The sequence below is a fragment of the Watersipora subatra genome, chromosome 6 (genome assembly GCF_963576615.1).
Source record: "Watersipora subatra chromosome 6, tzWatSuba1.1, whole genome shotgun sequence".
In the NCBI taxonomy this organism is placed as follows: domain Eukaryota; kingdom Metazoa; phylum Bryozoa; class Gymnolaemata; order Cheilostomatida; family Watersiporidae; genus Watersipora; species Watersipora subatra.
Genome location: NC_088713.1, coordinates 34,313,600 through 34,335,303, shown reverse-complemented (window position 1 = coordinate 34,335,303; position 21,704 = coordinate 34,313,600). Strand labels below are relative to the sequence as shown.

General features: G+C 38.4%; 1 protein-coding gene and 1 pseudogene across 1 annotated transcript; both read right to left on the bottom strand.

Moving 5' to 3' along the window:
* Positions 1 to 1,516: 1,516 nt before the first annotated feature.
* Positions 1,517 to 6,121, bottom strand: LOC137398214 (uncharacterized; annotated as a pseudogene).
* Positions 6,122 to 16,200: 10,079 nt separating this feature from the next.
* Positions 16,201 to 16,830, bottom strand: LOC137398212 (uncharacterized). The gene has a single exon (XM_068084319.1). It carries the CDS (start codon positions 16,828 to 16,830, stop codon positions 16,201 to 16,203), a length of 630 nt encoding a protein of 209 aa, XP_067940420.1.
* Positions 16,831 to 21,704: the final 4,874 nt, after the last annotated feature.

Below are 21,704 nucleotides of genomic sequence, written 5' to 3'. Positions count from 1 at the left end.
ATTTGAAGTTCCTAATTTGCTTTTGACATTTTCTAATTATTGAATCTTTTAATGTCTTTGGGTGTCTTGCTGCTTGTACGAATTATATGCTTATCCTGTGGTCTGGCTACATTCCCTGTTGGTATCTTGTTTTCGCAGTATTTCAATACAACAGTATCAATGATAGTATATATAAAAATGTGGAAATTGAGGCAAAAATCTCAAGTATTAACATTTTTTATTTGGGGTGATTGCGTGAATCTCACGCCCAATGCGTGAGAGTTGGCAGGTATGCCCACAAGGCTGCTTGTTTGTGCTTGTTGTAGAATTGCAAAAAAAGAAACAAATATTGCCCGCTAGAACAGGACGTCCATACCTGCCAACTCTCACGCATTGAGCGTGAGACTCACGCAATCACCCCAAATAAAAAATTAAACTGCATGAGATTTTTGCCCCAATTTCCACAACTTTATATATACTATCATTGATACATCAATTGCCCAAAAACCAAATCTCACGCATTGCCCCACTTTTGGGTTAGCAGGCCTGACTGGTTGTCTAACACTGATGTCAGTGTTTCTTTTAAAAGCTATACAAAACTATTTTCTTGCGTCCACGGTACCGGTCTTAGATGTCAGCAGAGAGGACTTGTCAACAGAGAGATGGTAACACTTCTGTGGATTAAATTTCATGTGCCAAAGTTTAGCCCAAGAGTCAAGAGAGTATAAATCTTGTTGCACCGTGGTGGCTTTGTCTCGCATAGCTAGAGCATCGTCAGCAAACTGTCTATACAAATGGGAATTAATGTTGTCCACAAAGTCATTGATAAAAGTACAAGCACAAAAATCATATTGAATACCTGTACGCATGTTATATTTATCAAGATGTGTATTTATGTAAGAATGAACAGAATGAAAAATATGCTCAAACAGCTTACAGCAAACGCTACTCAAGGACACAGGTCTATAGTTAACTAGATCATGTTTAGAACCCTTTTTACATATATTAGAACAACATTGGCATGTTTCCACACTAATGAGAGACTTGCAGTTTTTATGGAGACCAAAAACAAAAATCAACCAAAAGACATGTAGTTGTTACCAACAAGGTGACTGCATGCTTTTAGCAGGCTTGAAGTTGTCAAGTCACCTTCATCATAATCACTCCACAGCCTCATCAGCTTTCCCTGAACCGTTCATGTTGACTTTTTCACCCTTTTTGTAATTCTTTTTAGCAGAAATGAGCTTTACATTAATCAGTGTCAATTTTGATTCTCTGTATAGTTCTGTAATTAGTTGATACAAGTTTGGAGCACCATTTCTGAATGCCCTGGTGTTGAATCGTCGATGCCAACCTTCCACATCATTGTTTGTTCTTGTAGGCCTCATAAACTGAGACCATGAAGTGGGTGGCCATGTAGTCGATATGATCCAGGTAGATCTGATGTATTCAGCTAACGCTGTCAGTCTATCATCGGTTTGTGCCAATCTGGTCCAACACTCCTCAATATGTTGAGCAAGCAGCATAGGTAAGGCTAAAAATCTTTTGATTATTTTTTCTATCTTACTCTCATTTCTTAACAGAGTCACCAAGCCTAGTGTCTGTATTTTTCTGTAGACTGCTTGGACCCAGTGGAAGTGGCATCCGTGTACGGGTACGTCATAAATCTCTTTGACAGCTTTCCATAAACCTGTTGGACAAGTAAATAATTAGTTTTTGTTGTCGTATTGCAAAAAACATCAGTCTTGTTTATTAAAGCCAAAAGGTTTGTTTATTTTCATGTTGCTTGCAGTTTCTTGAAAATTCACGATAATATTATGCTGTTTTTCCAGCCACACTTGCTTGTCAAAATAACCTTCGATATTGTGTTATGTGATCCTAATTTCTCCACAAGCAAACCCTGTTAAGCTCTGCTGGAATATGAATAATGATAATATTCCCAGGTACGTTGAATGTACATATTTCAGGCTCTATAGCACATCTTAATGAAATAGATATTCATCTATTTATAGACCAGATTATATTATTAGATTAGATTATACTAGATCAGCAGACCAGAAATAGTAGGTGACATATACTATATGTACTAGTTATTGAAGTACTGACCTTTCTCGAAATCTGCCACAACTTCTTTCACGTTACAGGCACCTAGAACATCCCGCACTTCTTGTAATACCTGTTAGAATATAAGACTGAGTATCGATTTCTGGAAATCATACAACGTTACAATGTAACACAACCATGACATATACGATAGTAAAACTTCATTGCTCTTTAAAAGCAAAATAATTTACCGTGTCTAATTTATGCTTTAAGAAATGCGATGTTTCTAATACTCAAGTAATACAAGTGTGGATGTACATGTAGAGGGGATGAAAACATGTTGCAAAAGTTTAAATATATATAATTAGTTGACATTTAAACAACAATCTCTGCTTTTTTATCACTGCTAATACTAACACTAACTATTACTGCTATTATTAACTATCACTGCTAATACTAACACTAACTATTACTGCTATTATTAACTATCACTGCTAATACTAACACTAACTATTACTGCTATTATTAACTATCACTGCTAATACTAACACTAACTATTTAAAAAAGTTTTTCGAACAATTTATGGTCATCCAACACATACCACTTGCATGCAACCTGTTTCACTCACGAAAATATGCAAAGTGATTGCATTTGGTTTTTATTTTGATAAAATCAATTTTTCTACTGTTTTTATCAATGAAAAAACTCAGGAGCTTTGGATTGTTGTAGATAGTTTGTTCTTTATTGCTGGGTTAAGCAGAATAGTCAATCAATCATACCAAGTTGTGGTATGTTAAAAGGTTTTTAGGAAAAGCGTGCCTTCCAAAAAATGCTCTTCTTAAAAACTGCGTCTAGCAAATAAAACTCATTGTTTACCTAGCAGTAATACAAACTTGGGATATTTTAGACTATACCTACCCTCTTGTAGTCTGAAGTTTTCCTGCGTGACATAACTGTGAACAGCAAAGGAATTGATTTTATTGCATCTCCTTTTCGCGCAAATCCGTGGATGCTGAATAGTTGGTAAAACGGATCTTTTACTGCCTTGAAAGTCCCATCCAAATACCAGGTTTTGCATTGTTGTAGAAGTTTGATTTGGATTTCCGTTGCGAAGATCAGGTGTCTTTGGCCATCGTTGGCAACATCAGCGATCAAGTAATTCTGTGGCAATGAACAGTGAGATAGCTAAAAATGTTGGCATAATACATTAAGGTTACATTGTAAATAGTGGCATATTTATGGCTGAATTTAAATGTAAAAATAGGTACATTGGATTTAATTGTCACCCTAGGCTTTAAATAGATTATATGTTCTTGACTGATTATTCTGCAATGCAAATAATTCTTCCTTTTCCATCGTACAATTTGCTACTGGTTTGACTAGACATCAGTGCAAGCGAACCTAAAAATGCAAACTTATTGGGGGAGTTATCCCAAATTATTAAGCCAAAATATTCCTTTCAAAGTTGTTTGTTCATTGCAGTAGTTACCAGCACATAGCTTTGGAGAAAATTCAAATTTGTGAGAGACAATAATACTGACAATAATAATAATGGTGTTGTTTCCTATGAAGGATACAACTTAAATTGTGCTTCTTCAAAAATTGTACAGCATTTTTCCAAGTGAAGAATTTTAGCATTTCAAATGTTCCTTTATGATGACCTGGCCAGTTCAACTATGGAGACAGTCGTAGCGATGCGAAGAAAAACAGGGGCTTGTTCTCTGTTTACAGTATTAAATCAGTCTTAATCTAGCGAACAATTTGATGCTCATCCTGAATAAAGCAATATATGGAGCCTTACAGTGCCCCGTGTTCAATGTTCTCAAACCAAGTTGTTGAACTTGGGTTGCTGTTCAAAGAACTCGAGCTGGGTTTTGATAAACTCGAGCTGTGTTACGCAAAACTTACAAGGGTTTGTAAAAAAAGCAAGAGTGAGTAATTGGGGTGTCTTATTTACATTTGCGCATATTATATTTAATTTAATAATAATAATTCAATTATTTATATTTAAATTATATATATTGGCGATATTTGCGAATTTTGCGCATAAATATTTATATAAATATAAAGAGACAAAAACAATTGTAGAATGTAAAAAGCAAACTAAAAAAAATTTATGTAGGGGCCAGGCCACTTTTTTTCAAATGTAAAAAAAGAGACTTTTCTTTCTCGAACTTGACAAGAAACTGAATGAACACCGGAAATGAACAAACAAAAAGTATATCAAGGACGTTCAATGTTGCACCCAAAAAGAATTCTATATAAAATATAGCTAGAGAAAATCATTAAAAAAGAGATGATGAGATCAATTGAGTTGTTTAGAGTGAGTTGGATCGTTGCCAATTCGGAAACAGTAACCCGGGTCTTTCAACTTGCTCTTGAACAATTTTCCCCGGTTTGCAGAAGCCGGGTTCTACAAAATTGGTTTATATTTAGTGCGTTGTAAACTCGAGTTCCTGGTGAAAGCAATAAGTTTTAGTTTTACAGTACGTACATACATAGTTTAATTTCTATTAGCTAACGGGTGCCTGTCGGTATACCATAGTTAATATAACCAGATTCATGATTATGCTACCGTAATGCCAGTGTATTGCACCTATAACTTCTATAACATATTGCACCTTATTTTTGCAAACTCGAGTTTGTAAATATAACTCGGTTTATGCAAACCCAGGGCACTCTAATCCGCCATAGCAATAAGCTTTTATTGTATTTACAAAACTCTAGTGGCAAAAAATAACTTACTTCAAACTGTAAGTCGGATGGGTGTTGTGGGCGGAGTTTCTGACGGTGGTAATTCACTGCTCTCGCTATATTTTCCGGTTTTGGTAGCTGTTGAGGGCTCTGTGTCATCCGATAAATTTATCATCTCATCTTCAACCACTTTCTTGGCACTAGCATGAAGTTCATTTATACCTCGTTTCTTTGCCTACCGAGCATCATTCTATGCAATATGTAGCAGGCACATAACTAGCTCGACTCTCTCAACAAGCTGTTTGAGAGTTGTCTGTTAGAATTTTGCTGTTGTTGAACACACAACTCCTTCATAAAGCTTGTCAAAACAGGCTAAACTAGTTCATACAATGATTAGCAGTGTTTTCGGTTCACAAAATATAAACAAAATTTTATCTTTATATTATTGTTTGAGCATTTTAGAATATAATATTTATAATCTAGTTTTGGTTGATATGTTTTGTATCTTGCAAAAATCACTAAAATGTTATCACAATATGTCGCTTTTTAGTTTCATAATATGTTATTCTTTTTTGCAGATAAAAATGTGTTCTCAGTAATAGCTATTTCATTTTTTCCGAAACTGCTGGATACCTGAACTAGTAACTGTGCAATAATTGCTATTATGGAGTTACACAGTATAAAAAAAAGATCTATGATTAAAATAATGATAATAAGATTAAAATATAGATAATAACAACGAATATGCTCAAAACAGAAATAAAACTGTACCTTGGCTAGTACGACTCTTGTTATGGCGATAAAAGGGTCACCGGCGTGATTGTGTCGACTGTTTGCCACGAAATTCGCACCTTCTTGGATAACCGTCGAAGGACAGCTCCTTCGGCTGCATCCGCCAATAGATCTTCGTTAGCCCTTGTCTGGTCATCGCAAAGCTATAACCTGTGCTGCTCACAAGCAGATCTTTACCTCTCCGACTCCCTTCTGTTACGACTTTAAAATTCTCTCTACAAAATTAAAAGTGATCTATAGTAGTTTTTATCATTAAGGTTAGTTTAACTGATAAATTCACATTATTTGGCACCTGATGAATATATATACATTTATATATATTCTATACGACACGTGTCATGCCTAGAGTTTACTTACCCTTCACTCGTAATTATATCTTCTTGATTTTCTGGCACAGGTGTGGTTGTGGCACCGGTAAGTAATAATCTGCAAACATTGAGGGATTCCATTAAATTGATTAACTGCTGTTTTGAACAAAAAGTGAAAAAATACTAGATGAAACTGAAATATGACAATGCATACGGTATGTGAAATTTTAAATGGCACTCACTACCAACCTCTCAACATGAATATGTGGTCTTTGGAAGCTTTTTTCTGCCAGAAAACTGTCCATGGTGCTTTCTAGGTCATCTGATTCTCGTGCATGCGGCCTACATTATCATTGGTTAATCGATTTGACATAAATACGGTATTCATTGTAATTTGGAGTTATTTCACCAGTGTGGGCACAATTCAAGCTTGCAGGTACTTAGTGCTTTTAAGAGTTGCTGTATTAAGTCAAGAACAGGCGTATAGAAAACTAGTCAAGTACATGTATATATAAATATTATTGCATAAATGTTCCAGGAATTAATCTCTCCTACCAAAAATGGTAGGAGGTATGGGTATACAATTTTTCTTTCTGCAGTATAAAATTATATTCTCAATGCGGGTGATTGGCATAATAAACAAAAAGTAGTGCGTTATCATTACAGCGACATAAATATTGAATGAAAAATATTGGGAATTCTTGATCTAAACCATACTATTCTCAACAACATAAAAGCGCTACTCTAAAAAGGCATCACCCACGACAGTGCTGGTGTATGAGTGCTTGGTAAATTTATTCCTTTAACATCGGTCTATAGCTGCTAATAAGATTAGAGCATTACACAGCTTGCAGAAAAATAGTGACAACTGTGGGTCTGCCCTTCTCTGTTATGCGAAATCAACAGAAGTCATCTGCTCGTGTTTACTCATCAATCTTCATTGCATGTCATTTTTATCTAAACTGCGTCATCCACACATCCTTGGATTACAGTCGCAACTAATACACTTTGCATGATTTGTTTTTAAATATACTCGCTGGCTCATTGAATGTCAAGGTTTTACTTCCATTTCGTATAATATCGTCAAACCGTTTTCGTACATGAATTGTCAATAGCAAATTTTGACAAAAGTATAACAGCTCTTTATTTGAGTTATTATGCTTCATTTTTTTCATGCATTTACAAAATAATTGAATCACAAACAGTCACACTGCATTAACGCCAGTCTGAGAAATCTAATCATTAGTATTCCAAATTGCTGGTCAAGGTGTATCGAACTTACTTAGTATATACTTTGATGCAGCTTATGCTAGGTGTTCTCCCCTTGTCACTGCGGGGCAGGTTGTCTAATTTCCTGTCATCAAAAATATGTTTGATGTACATGTAACATCATGTAAATAAATTGACATTCCCAATTATAAAAAATGTTTTGGTGATCCCACCACTATACAACTCCTCTATAAATGTAATATTTTTAAAATATTGATATTCCATAAATCTCTTTATTCAAATAATCAATCACAAAGTAGGTAGGATTATTGGCTATTTTTTTTGCACTGCGGATGTATATTGCTTTACTGGAAATGCATGTACATAAGTATATTCACCTTTAAGATCATGTAAATTTCAACAGTCATACATAGGTTTAGATAGTCAGTAGATGGTTTGTTGGCTTGGGAGTTACCCACCTCATGATCTAGCCTATGATTTCATGATCATCATGATATAGTATCGTCACACTCACTATCAAACAAGCAGTAAATCCCACTGACAATTCTTTTTGCAGTGCTTTCACTTTTATTATATTACACAACCAATCTGTAGACAACCAGTCACCGCTGAGCAACTCATCCTCTACTACTTACTACTCTACGGTTAAAGGTTGACTTGCAACAAAATTCACATTACAGTTATTTGGTATCATAAGATTCACCATGTTTTACTCTGTGGTGTTGTAGGTGCAAAATATGTGGAAATGTTATTACAAGCTCTTAAAAGCTCAAAAACGAAAAGCCGCCGTCGATTGGAATTTTTTTTATTTCGATGACGTAACCACAAAATTTAGTTATCTAACTTGTCACGCATTTGCGTAAGTGCCACCATTTATGACACAAATCACACTCAACCGCAAGATGAAGTTTACTAACAACTTTATTACATCCTCCGCACAGGTCCATGATTTACCAACAAGGCTCCAACTCAAAATGTGATGCTTTCAAGCTTTTCCAAGTAATAAGTAGGAAACTTTAGTATGTTGAATGAAAGGAAAGTAGACAGGACGGGCTGTCTGTGGAAAGGATTACGTATATGCAATCTCCAGTCTCCATTCACGGTACCAATTATTTCACATCATAGCCGTGAAACAATTTACTCAATAAAATTTTGAAATTGAAACACCTTAGTATTCACTCAGAGGAGAGACATCTCATGGTTTATCTATGAAAGGATTTGTCTGGTAAAGTACGGAGTTGAAATAGAGTAGTTGTTGAATTGATTGCATAAACGGATTAGTTCTGCCTATTGAATAGTGAGTAGTTACAGTAACAAAAAATACTTTGATAATTACCAAGCAGCAGCCAGATGAGAGAAACTTTGTCTCAACCTAAAAGCAGATCTACTTTCTGCTTTGGCTGTCTCGTCATCATATTGCCTTTTTGGAAAAAATTTATGTGTAAATAAAGATTATGGCTAATAATTGAGATGCCAAAAAACAGAAGTGAGTAATTTTGTGTAAGTCTAAATGATATTCAATTCGAAATAGACTTTTAATATATACTTGTTATATTATATAGCAAACCTAAAGAGGAGCAGTTATAGTAGCCATGCAAGGAGATAGAGAAATGGGTTTTTACTTCATTTCAAAGATATTTATTGCAGCAATACAAAGAGGTTGAAGCTAGGGCCACTTTAGCATAATGTTATCAACTGTGCTTAATTATTGTGTGGTGTATAACAGCCTTTTTGTTACTTTAGAGTTGGCTCGGTTATATGTAATATTGTAATATCTGTTCTTGCTAAAATAATACTGTTTCATAAATTTTTTTGTGTTGAAGTGAAATAACAGGTTATATGCAGAAATATTAGATTTTTATGAGAGCCTTCTTTTGATCATTTATGATGGATGACACTATTGTAAATCATATAACTTGTATTTGTAATCTACTCTGTATAGACATATGTACTCAAGGGTGATCTCAACCAGCTGTGAGGGGGGCTACATGTAAAAGTGAGACATAATTATAGGCAATAGGAGATAAACAAACAACTTCAAAGCTATGCCATGATATAGGCCTATTAACCAACAATTGATCACTTTTTAGAACATAGGTATAGAAATACTCAGTTAATGACATGTGTCTGTATGTATAAGACTAACAACCTAAAAAATACATGTACTTGTTTTTTGCTTTATGATTAAATGTGGTTTTAAGTTTAATAACAGTTTTTGCTTTATTGCTAATAGATCACCATGGTTCCCAATAATCAACTATATATATGAGCAATCTTTATTGTGGTAATCAATATTCATATTTTACAACATGTTTTCCACAAGGTACCACATCAAGTACACTAACTAAAAAGCAGTGCACAAAAAAACTCACAAACACCAACAACTCGAACTAAATTTATACATTTGTAATGATTTTTAATATGTGGATAATAATAGGAATTGATATAAAAATGATGTATTTACATATATGATACATAAACACACGTTCAAAACATACATTCATCATGCCATTCGTTATTTTCTGCATGATGGCATAATATCCTAGCTCGGAGTCATGGTCTCTCAGGTTGTAGACGTAATCTCCTGTAGGCAAAATCACTTGTAGACGTAATCTCCTGTAGGCAAAATCACTTGTAGACGTAATCTCTGGCACCCCTACTGAATACATTTTATCGTCAATACAGCTACAGCGCTACACATTTTTCAAACTGAGTTATGAGCTGCGAGACAGAACTCACAAATCGCTATCATTTTTAGATCTGACCTTGACAGGGCGATAGCGGAAGCATACTGAGGACCTTCGCTCCGTAGAAAAATGTCTTTTTCTGAGCGTTTTAACTGCGGTCAAGTTTTGCCTATTTTAATTTAAAAACGTCTCGTCAGTCACATCATCTAAAACAAAACAAATCTCAAAAAAAAATAAAAAAATGTTGATACATTCCGATGAATTTTTAAACCTTCACACGAGAGGCCCGGCTGAAGCGCTATATAAGAACATTGTTGGGGGCTTACACCGCCCCCCAACACACCCAGGTGTTCATAACTAGTCGCCTAACATTAGCCGCCCCAACTTGCAACCAGTGAATACTATAGGAATACACGGGATATATACCTGTTAGTCGAGCGTTGACGTCCCTCTAGTAAGCCTCCAGGTTGACGAATGACTCCGTAGCCTTATCCCCGTCCTGTCATGCGCATCAGATCAGTCCGACCAATCAGACACCTCTTACACCTCCCCTTCAAGTTCCTTCCGACGTGGAGTTGTCTTCTGCCAGAGGTGCACTCACACCTTAAATACACTAAAATACACTACACTTACTAAAATACATTCGCACGCGAACAGCAGTATCATAAGTGCATATTTTTTGTGTTGCGATGGTTAGATAAAGTTAATGGTGAAGCATGTTAGTCATATATACAGTTTTATGAAAAGTGAGTAAAACTATGAATTTTTTTTTGTTTTTTTTTGTTGTTGTAAGCTATAACATATTATTAACGACAATTCACTCTTAAATGATTTGTAGGGTTGACCCGCTTTATCTCTTTAATCCAATCCTTCGTTATTTGTCTCCTAGGATGAAGCCCATCCCTCAAGAAATAGTTTCTGAATGCATAAGAGTGATGTCTCCTAGTAAAAATTCTCTTATGTAGGTATGGAGTAGCCCAATTATTTTGCATGTTAAAGTTAACTATTAATTGGTTTTCAATAACAACTAGGCTTCTGAGTTCGGTATTATTTTTGTGCTTGATAGCAGAACTCCTGTTGTACCTATTGAGGCACGCCGGGTAGATTGTACAGATCACTATGTTAATATTATTAGCCCTGAGTGCCCCTAACCATGGGCGTAGTATAGATTTAGGTGTACCATACGGGCGGTCAATCAGTATACATTCCCTATCATGTGTCATCCTAGTGAATCTCACTGGACCTATGTGCAAGTATGTGATGGAATCCCTGAAAGAATTTACATTATTAAATACGTGTTCCAGCAGATCTATCCAATCAGCTCCTGGTATGGAAATGGTTCTCCAAGAGGAGTCATTCAACTCTGTCACAATGGAATTTCCCAGCACCAGCGTCTTCATTCCTGGGATAAATAATATCTAGAGTCAGCTTTGTGGATATAATGAATTTGAACTATAGGTTTAATTTAGTGGGCCTTTTTAACTGCCTACCATAGCGGCTCCTCTTAACAGGAGATTCAAGTGAGATATTCTCAGGAGATTTCGATGGTCTAGTCTTGATGATCGGCTGCTCTATGGGTCTATGTAATTTTTGTTTAACTGGAGTCCTATACAAGGAACCAGGGGTTTGGACCCCGCCAGGGAGGCTATCACCAAAAGTTCCAGGAAAACAAGGTTCTTGGCCCAGATGTGGGTTGTCCGGCAAATCTTTAGAAAAGACATCTCCTGTGTGCTCATGACTAACAATACTTTGTGAGTCATTGGAACTTGGGAGAGTGTTGCCGGAAATCTTCGCAGGTGACCTCGATACTAACTCCCTGTTTCTGCGAAGCAAATTTCCTGATGCTCCAAGAGCTACGACCTCGCGACCTTTAGTGCCGATCACCATAGCCTGTTTCGGGGCTGTGCCTGGGTCTCGAATTATTACCGGCTGCTGCATCGCAAGAGGGCTTCTATCTCTGGCTGCGTGTCTGCTATTATACCACCTAGCTTGTTTTTGTCTCTGGTTTCTTTCAACTTTTTTGAGTCTGTTGACATCTATCTTATGGTCTGATAGAATGCCCATAGAGTTCATAGACCTGCTGTTTAGCAATTGTGAGGGTGAGTACCCATTAGCCAGCGGAGTATCTCTATACATGCACAGGGCTGCCTTCCAGTCTAGATTCTTATTCATTAGACCCTTCACTGTGCGAACAGCTCTCTCAACCTCCCCATTGCTTCGGGGATTCTTTGGAGAACTGGTTATATGCTGCACATCCCATTTCCTGAGCAGCTCTCGAAACTTTTCCGACATAAACTGAGGACCGTTGTCCGTCACTACTGTGTTTGGCACCCCTAGTGTACAAAACATGTCTTTCACCTTACCGCAAACTACGTGAGCTTCCGTTGAGTCATCCAACTCATCTACTGCAATGAAGCGACTGTAATAGTCGATTGTGATAAGGTAAGACTTTTGCTGCATTTCAAAAAGGTCTATCGCCAATCTCCACCAAGGTCGCTCCGGAAAAGGGGTAGAGATCAGTGGTTCCCTTGCTTTTTGACGGAATTTTTCACACAACTCACACCTAGCCACCATTTTCCTGATCTCTCGGGTCATTCCAGGCCACCATACTATGTCCGATGCTCTCCTGATGCACTTAGATTCTCCTTGATGGCCCTTATGTATGTCTTTCAGTATATTGTCCCTTTCCAATTCAGGAATGAAAACTCGGTTCATGAAGAATATGATGCCATCAACTTGTGTCAGGTAGTCTCTAAATGTGTACACGTTCTTTACCACATCGGGAATCTGCTTACTGTTTGGCCAACCCTCATTGGTGAATTTTAACAAAAATCGTCCTGCGTCATCTGCTATCAGCGCCGCTTTGATCCTAGCCAGCCTGCCTGAAGCTATTGGTAGTTCGGCCAAGCTCTCGTCAGCCCATGACTCTCCAGTCTCTGTCATGGCATTTACCTCTAGCGAGGTCGATCTAGACAATGCGTCCGCCAAGACGAGCTTACTCCCGGGCGTGTAAAAAACTTTATATGAATATGTCATCATTCTCAAGCGAAATCTTTGGACTCTAATGGACAACTTAGCCAATTCTTAAGTACCCAAAATAGCTACGAGTGGCTTGTGATCTGTTTCTATCAGAATGTCTTTCCCCAAGATATAGTAGGAAAATTTATCACAGGCCCAACAGATTGCGAGCGCCTCCTTCTCAATCTGAGCATATTTTCTTTCGGTAGACGACAAAGAACGAGAAGCGTATGCCACTGGTCGCCAGTCACCTTCAATTTTTTGCATTAGTGCTGCACCCAAGCCAAAAGAAGATGAGTCTGCACTAATCAGTGTGTCGGCTGTCACTGAATAAGGTGTGAGAATGGGAGTCTTTGCCAGCAGCTCTTTCAAGTGTCTGAACTGCTCAATCTGCTCAGGACCCCATATCCATTCACAGTCATTCCCGAGAAGCCTACGTAGATGTCCTGTTGACTCTGCTAGCCGAGGGGAGAACTTTCCTAGATAGTTGACTATCCCAAAGAAACGTCGTAGCTCCTTCTTGGTGGAAGGAGTCGGGAATTCTAAAATGGCTCTAGTCTTTTCCGGATCTGCTCGAATCCCTCTACTGTCTATCACATGACCTAAGAACTTAGTCTCCCGCACGCCAAACTCGCACTTATCTCTATTTAGTGTGATTCCAGCTGTTCTTAACCGAGCCAAAACATGATGGAGACGTTCTTCGTGTTGCTTCTTGGTGGCTCCGTGCACGAGTATGTCATCCATGTGGCACACTACGCCCTTCAAGTCAACCAACACTTTCTGCATCTCTCTCTGAAATATTTCCGGTGCGCTGCTAATGCCGAAGGGCAATCGCTTACAGAAGTATCTCCCAAAGGGAGTAATGAAGGTGGTAAGTTCTTGGGAAGCAGGCTGAAGCTTCAACTGCCAATACCCTGAATTAGCATCTAACTTGCTAAACAACTTAGAAGCTCCCAACTCACTTAACGTTTCTTCTGCTGTTGGCAAGGGGTGATGCTCTCTTTTTATAGACTTGTTAAGATTTGTAAAGTCTATACACACCCGTAATTTACCATTTTTCTTGGGAACTACTATGCACGGTGCACACCATTGAGTAGGTTTCTTGATACGCTCGATTACCCCTAGCTGTTCCATTCTATTGAGTTCGTTCTGCAGCATATCCTTTCTTGCAGCCGCTACTCTCCTAGGGACAGCCTGAACAAATGGTGTACAGTTATTTTCCAGGGTTATTTTCACCTGAGCATCCATTGTTCCCAGACCTTTAAACAATTCCGGGTAGCTTGCAAGCCAATGTATATCTGCTTCTACACTATCAGTGAAGTTAATAAGACCTAATTTAGAAATGGCTGGCTTTCCCAACAGCGGCGTCACCAAATTCTTAACAAAATAAACTGTCTCGCGAACTTCCACCTCCGAAGAGGACAATGTTACCTCCTTTTGGCCTGTAACAACCAATCTATGGTTTCCAGCGCCTCTGAGGATTTTGTTAGAGTGATTGACGTTTTCCACTAAATTGGCCATAGACGCCGGCACAGCTGTAACTGCGGCTCCCGTGTCTAGTTTAAATTTCACCTGATGTGAATTCAGTCTGATGTTCGCGATCCATGCTTTTGGAGTTTCAGTAATATTTTCAATCGTGAGTCCATCTAGTCATTCCGAGTCGGAGCCAAAGTACAAACTCTCTAGTCCCTCGGACTCCTGCGTGAGCTCGCTAGTTATATTTATCTGCGATCCTTTTTTTGTTTTACATGCCTTAGCTCTAGCCCAGTGCCCTTTCTCTTTACAGATATAACAAGTCGCGTTGCGTGCAGGGCATCTCTCTCTCGGATGCGAGTCTCTGTTACAAAAGAAACACTTTTGTTTGCCCTGTTGACCGTAAGTTCGCTTTTTGAATTTGTCGCTAGTTGCAGTATAATTTTTTACCGCATCTAGGTTATCATCATGGGTTTCCCCTAATAATTTTGCAGCTTGAGCATGGTGGGATATGAACTGTTTAGCTTTTCGAATACAAGTCGCCAAGTCTAACTCTTCGACATCGATAAGTTGTTCTCTGAGTTTGTTATCCGCCACTCCTACCACAATTCTGTCTCTTATTAACTGGTCACGCATGTTGCCGTAGTCACAGTTGTCAGCCTGGGTATGAACTTCAGTAATAAATTGGTGAATTGACATAGATCCTTGTTTAAGACTGTTGAATTTTACTCGTTCATAAATTACATTTCTGACGGGTTCAAAATGATTGTCAAACATGGCGATTACATTCACCAATGTTCTTGTTCTACCTTCTTCCGTATCATGAAAATTAAATTGGTCATAGATCGGAACACTGTCCGATCCCATTAGCATTAGCAGGTTTGCAATTTTCTCTTCTTCTTCCATATCGCCATACTTTTTGGCTATTCTGAGGATATTAAATTGCCTTTTGAATGTTTTCCACGATACTGAAAGATTTTCATCTTTGAAATTTAATTTCTTTACAAAGCGATCATCTTTACTTCCTTCCGCCATTATTTATTTATATACTGGTTTCTAACAACTATTTACTTAATTATTCAGTTCCTAGGATTCATCCAAATCCTCAACTTACCTCACGAGTACCGAACAACGCAAATTATAGTTAGTAAACCCGGTAAGATTCAGCCAAACCTTCACTACTAGGCTTCGAGGTAATTAACAACGCTAGCGTGGGTACGCTTATTCTGACACCATATAGGAATACACGGGATATATACCTGTTAGTCGAGCGTTGACGTCCTTCTAGTAAGCCTCCAGGTTGACGAATGACTCCGTAGCCTTATCCCCGTCCTGTCATGCGCATCAGATCAGTCCGACCAATCAGACACCTCTTACAAATACTGTGTAACAGGCCTGCGGTGAACTGAACCTGAGGAATCTAATTATGTTTGTTCCTGTTGTATTCTTGTAAAGAATTTAAGCCTGAAGTAGTGTAGATTGTAATGTAGTTTATTCACTGACGGAAACACACAACTTGAACTGAAAATGTTGTGGGTATTTATATAGAACCAAAAGTAGCTTTATAAATATTAGCTTAGTATATGGTAAAAATGCAATAGAGCGCTATATGGCTATCTTGCTTCAGATGTAAACTGATTTGTTATAAGCAAAAGGATTACTATAGCCATAAACTATTACTTCATAATTGTCACATTCCCTTATAGCTCAATAGTCATAACACCTTCCTAGCCATTGGTACATCTATGTAGTCTGGCGGTCTGCTAGTCTTTTAGATCGTCGGGGGTTTTCTGGTCCATATTCTTCTCCTGTTGGTATCATGGAGTTTTTCATAGTTGATGGCTATTGGTAACCTCTGAATGGCTTGGTGATACATGTGGCTCAGCCCCAGTACCATCTTGTTGCTTTTCACCGTCTGCTGGCTCTGAATCTTCCTCTACTCTATAGTGGGGTAGCAGCTGCTCAATGTGTCGCCTCTATGTTGGTCCTCGGAGAATCACCTTGACATTCACACTTCGGGCTCCGAACACTTTGGTGACAATGGCTGGAACCCATCGAGGTTCTTTATCCCGTCGAGGCCCGCAATAGAGAGCATAGAAGGGGCTGTCAATTGTGTAGGTGTAGATCTTTGCGATAGTAGTTTTAGGTTCAGCTTCCTCGTTCTTGTCAGTTTTCTTGCTTTGTCGTCCTTGGGCCTGATGTGCCGGTGAGGGCAAAAGAACATGGATTTTGCAGCGTATTTGCCATCCATTCAGTAGCTGACTCTGTGAATATCCTCCTGTCAGTGGCGTACGCCGGTAATGCATGAAGAATTCTGTTAGTGCGAGATTGGGTGGTAACTCCAATTTCTTCAGAGCTTGTTTGAATGACTGCACCAGCCGTTCTGCCGCTCCGTTTGTTGCGGGGTGGTAAGGTGCTCCAGTTAGGTGGACTATTCCACGGTCTCTGCACCATCTCTGGAACTCTTCTGACTTGAAGGTGGTGGCATTGTCCGACACTATAGTGTAAGGATAGCCAAAATGTGCAGTCTTGTTCCAGTAGCTCTGTGGTTGTCTTAGTGGATGTTGACATGGTTGGGTAAATGCATGGATATTTAGAATAAGCATCCACCACTACTAGTCAGAGAGCAGGATAACCCTATCTGTCATAAAAATAATTTCTATTACTTTTCTCAACTTATGCAGTTTGATGCATGCAAAAGATTCTTCAGTATTTATATATTGCCTGTTTGGATGTTGCACTCTGTAATGTCGTTGCTTATATACTTTCATGTTTAAATTACATCTCATCAAATGGCGGAGGCGTAGTAAACAAGTCGATCACTGTTGCCATTGTGACAAGGAATTTCACAGACTGTGATTGGATAATTGGAACAAAACGTCATAACCCGCCAGATTGCTTAATAATGGCGGCCCAAACTAGTAGCTTGTGCCGCGTGCCTGAGCTACTAACCTTAAGTGATTTAGCAGTTCTATCACATCAAAAGATAAAAAACGGTAACTGAACTTGTTGACCATTATAAGTTCAACCATTTGGAACCATTTACAACTATAAGGTAAGCAGAACTAATTATTTTCATGATCGAACCGAAGACCTCGTTTATTCACCATGATAACTATTAATTCATTGAAGATTAAATCAGCCGTCGGCGTTGGTAGCAGCAGTAAAAATTTAAAATCTATCTAAATTGATCACTACAGCTAGCTATTATGGATTACATAATTCATTATAATCAAGTTCTACATTCTAATAAGCCTTATTAACGGAAAAGAGCCGATAGTCTAAAGTTTTTATGAGATGTAGAGCACCATCTACAAACGGTCAGATAGGTCCGTAGCAAACCTATTAAAGGCGTCATGTTAGTGTCATGCAGAACTTATACTGTATTATTGTGTTATTACATTATATTCTGGTGTATTGTATTATAATAACTGTATTATGTTGTATTGAACTGCGTTGCATTAAATTGTTTCATAGGATTTATGTTTTGCATTATGTTGTGTGATATGATATATTACTACATCTTTCATTGTATTTTAATCTATTGAGTTATATTGTATTATTATTATTACTATTATTATAGTGCTTACATATCAATTATTACCTTACAGAAGTATGCGGTGTTTGAGTTAATTAAATATTGTTGTGGCAAGAGCTGAAAGGTATACATTTATTCCTTTCATGTAGGGCTATGCACATTGCCTTAACATAAAAATCAGTCCTGTACCTCTTCTTATTTTTAGTTTTAAATTTATACCTACATGATTTGATAGATCGTTTTTTCTGCTAGGTTATGATGAATAAATATTGCACCATAAACGTAAATAAATTTTGTATTTTGAACTCATTGTATGTAATGGGTGTGATTCTTTACTTTGTAGTCAGCCGCCAGAGACTCAATATGACAGACTTTTCTCGTCATCATCTCATCCACTGTTCTGTCAGGAGCCCTCTTCATACTCTTTACAATGGGCCCTGTACAACTACTGATTGACAGGCTATACTGTATACCTCATTGGGTACACTGGTTGTGACGCAGACTAATTAACGAATTTAATGTTTAATATTTTAAATAAAATTATTATATTGCTGGGCGACACGTGACAAGCATAATGTATTTATTATGCTTCTCTTGGTACTTTTCATCGGTACATGTTTTTTTTACCTGAAATTTTTATGCGAAATTTCTTGCTTAGTTTTAATTTTATTGTACGGGTAGCGTGCTAAAACAATATTGGTGCAGTATGTTCGATGACAACTAACTTTATGGATGGTTAATTAATATCATAGGACTTTGTATGTGTATTTTGATACATTATATGATTATTATATAGCATGTTTACCAAGGTAAACAGTCTGTTTATCATGATACATCGAAAACTCTCAATCGATTCTAGAAAGCATATTGTAAAGTATATACTAAAACTATTAAATAGAATCTTAAAGCTCATCATCACTGTCTATATGATTACCATCTTCAACCTCGTCGTTCATTTCATTGCTGCAGTTTACACAGCCACATAGACTTGAGCAAACTAAAGATGCAGTTTTGCATCATCATCAGCTTTCACATCTACTCTTTTTGCATGAGCAACTAGTCCAATAGACAAGCTGCCTGGGAATAGCTCTGTGTCCATCATGAAATCACTGCACAGAAATCTCATCATCGTCTTTACTCGAGCCATGATTTGTGGGATCAGGCGGCGTGATTAGTAGGAGATCGGATCATCAGATTCAAACGAACAAAACAATAAGACACAATGGAATATTTAACCACATCACATGTAAAATCTCGTCCGTGATGACATCTGTTAGTTGCTTAAAATTTATTATTAGTCAATAGTGATTGAATAATCATATTAATATGAACATCGTTATTGATATTCAATGACAATGAATCATTGGCTATCGTGGTGAATGAATGAGGTCTTTGGTTTGATCATGAAAATGATTAGTTCATCTTACCTAGCAATAGTTATAAATGCTTCCAAATGGTTGAACTTATAATGGTCAACGCGTTTAGTTACCGATTTTATCTGTTGAGGTGATAGAACTGCTAAATCACTCGAGGTTAATAGCTCAGGCACGCAATGCACTGCAGCTCATGCTACTAGTAATGGCCGCTATTACTAAACATTTTGGCAGATTATGACGTTTTATTTCAATTATCCAATCACAGTCTGTGAAATTCCTTGTCACAATGGCAACAGTGATCGACTTGTTTATTACGCCTCCGCCATTTGATGAGTATGTAATTTGAACATGAAAGTATATAAGTGACGACATTACAGAGTGCAACATGCAAACATGCAATAAATGAATATTGAAGAATCTTTTGCACGCATCATGTTGCATAAGTTGACTAAAGTAATAACAACTCACAATTGAATTACTCTGCTCCTAGACTATACCAGCCAGTTTGATCCCAGAAAGTTGATTGCGTGGTCGATATGTATCGACTCCATGGTTTTTCTGGTAGCATCCACGGATGGTTAGGAGGCTTAGCTGGTTGGTTCTGATGTTCGGCGCAGGAGGTGCATTGCTTACATGCTTCCATGATGTCAGCCTCAATCCTCGGCCAATACACAGCAGATCGTGCCAGCTGCTTCATGCGTTGCATGCCAAAATGTCCTAGATGAAGTATCTGTAGAACTTGTGGTTAAAGGGTGAGCGGTATGACAAATCTCGATCCGTTTAATAGACAACCATCGGAAATTGAGAGTGGTCCAGCAATCTTCTTGAAACATGGTACCTTGTAATCCGTGTGGTGGACTTCGTCTTCCGCTTCGGTGTTTGTTTCTTCGATTGCTTTAGGCCATCCTTCTCTGTTGTAGCGAATGATAGTAGACAGAATAGGATCTTTTAGAGTCTCTTTATGTAGCACTCCTGGATCTGTCGGTTTTAGTTGCTGACCAATGGTGCGTATCGTGCAGACTGTGTCCATATCTTCGCCATCTTCCTCCTCATCAAAATGGTGATCAGGTCCGACAGGGAGGCGACTAAGCGCATCTGCAATGCCGTGTTTGTTGGTCTTCCTGTGTTCGATGGTATATTCGTATTGACTAAGCTGTAGAGCCCATCGAGCTAATCTGTTGGCCGCTAATGCTGGTATTGCTTTAGTCGGCCCGAACAATGCTAACATTGGTCGATAATCGGTGACTAATATGAAACGTCTGCCATACAGATACTGGTGAAACTTTTTCAGTGCAAAGACTATAGCAAGTGCTTCTTTCTGTATCTGTCCGTACTTCTTCTGCGTGCTGTTCAGCGTCTTTGATACATTGAAAATTGGCCGCTCTGAACCATCCGAGTATCGATGGAAAAGAACAGCGCCCACTCCTACTGATGAGGCATCGCAGGAAATTCCAATTTCTAGGGATGGATCGAAATGAGCTAGTACGGTCTCTGAGCATAGCATCTCTTCGAGTTGTTGAAAACTGGCTTCTTCAAATCCCCATATCCAAGGCACATTTTTTCGAGTGAGTCGATGGAGTGGTTCTGTTACTGTTGACAAATTTGGTAGAAATTTGCTGTAGAACACCACGGATCCAAGAAATGAGCTAAGTGATGAGATATCTGTGGGTTTGGGCATGGCTTTGACTGCATCTGCCTTTTCACCCTTGGCTATGCCTCGGTGAGAAAGTAGATGTCCGAGGTAGTTGACCGCAGGCTTTGCAAATTCACACTTCCCCCTCCAACAGGGTAGGCCCTTCTCATCTAAGCGTTGCATTAGTTTTCTTAGGTTGCTTAAATGCTCCTCCGCTGTAGATCCGCTGACTAGAATATCGTCCAGATACACTGCAACACCTTCTAAGTCACTAAAGAGCTGCTCCATGATTTCTTGGAAATAGCCTTGTGCCGAACTTATTCCAAAAAGAAGTGTCTGATGTATAAGAACTCCTCTGTGCGCATTCAACGCCAGGCGTCGTTGGATCTCAGGAGCTAGTGCAATTTGGTTGTATGCATCAGCCAAATCTATCTTTGTGAATCCGTAACTGCCTTTTAGTTTCTGCATCAAGTCTCCTGGGAGTGGCATGGGTTGACGATGTGTTTCTAGTTGGCTGTTAATAGAAACTGAGTAGTCCCCACATACTCGCAGCTTTCTCTTTTGTTGACCTGGCAGTAAAGCTTTCCTGATGGGCACTACTGGCGTTCTATAATTGTTGAACTGCACCGGTTTCCAACTCCCTCGTTTGATCCCTGCTTCATATGCCTGGACTAGATCTGATTGCATGGCTAATGGGATTGGTCGGGCTTTGCAGAAAACAGGTTTAGCGTCAGGCTTGAATCTGACTTCCAATTCGAAGTCCTTGAGACATCCAAGCTCTGGTTGAAAAAGGTTTTAAAACTCCTGGCAGAGTTGCTCACAGGCTTGCTGCAAAAATCGGTCAGGTTGGAGATCTTTAAATGCCATGTTGACTGTGTTAACTTTGGTTGACGATCTGAGTTTCATCTTATCATCGACCGATATCTGCAGCTT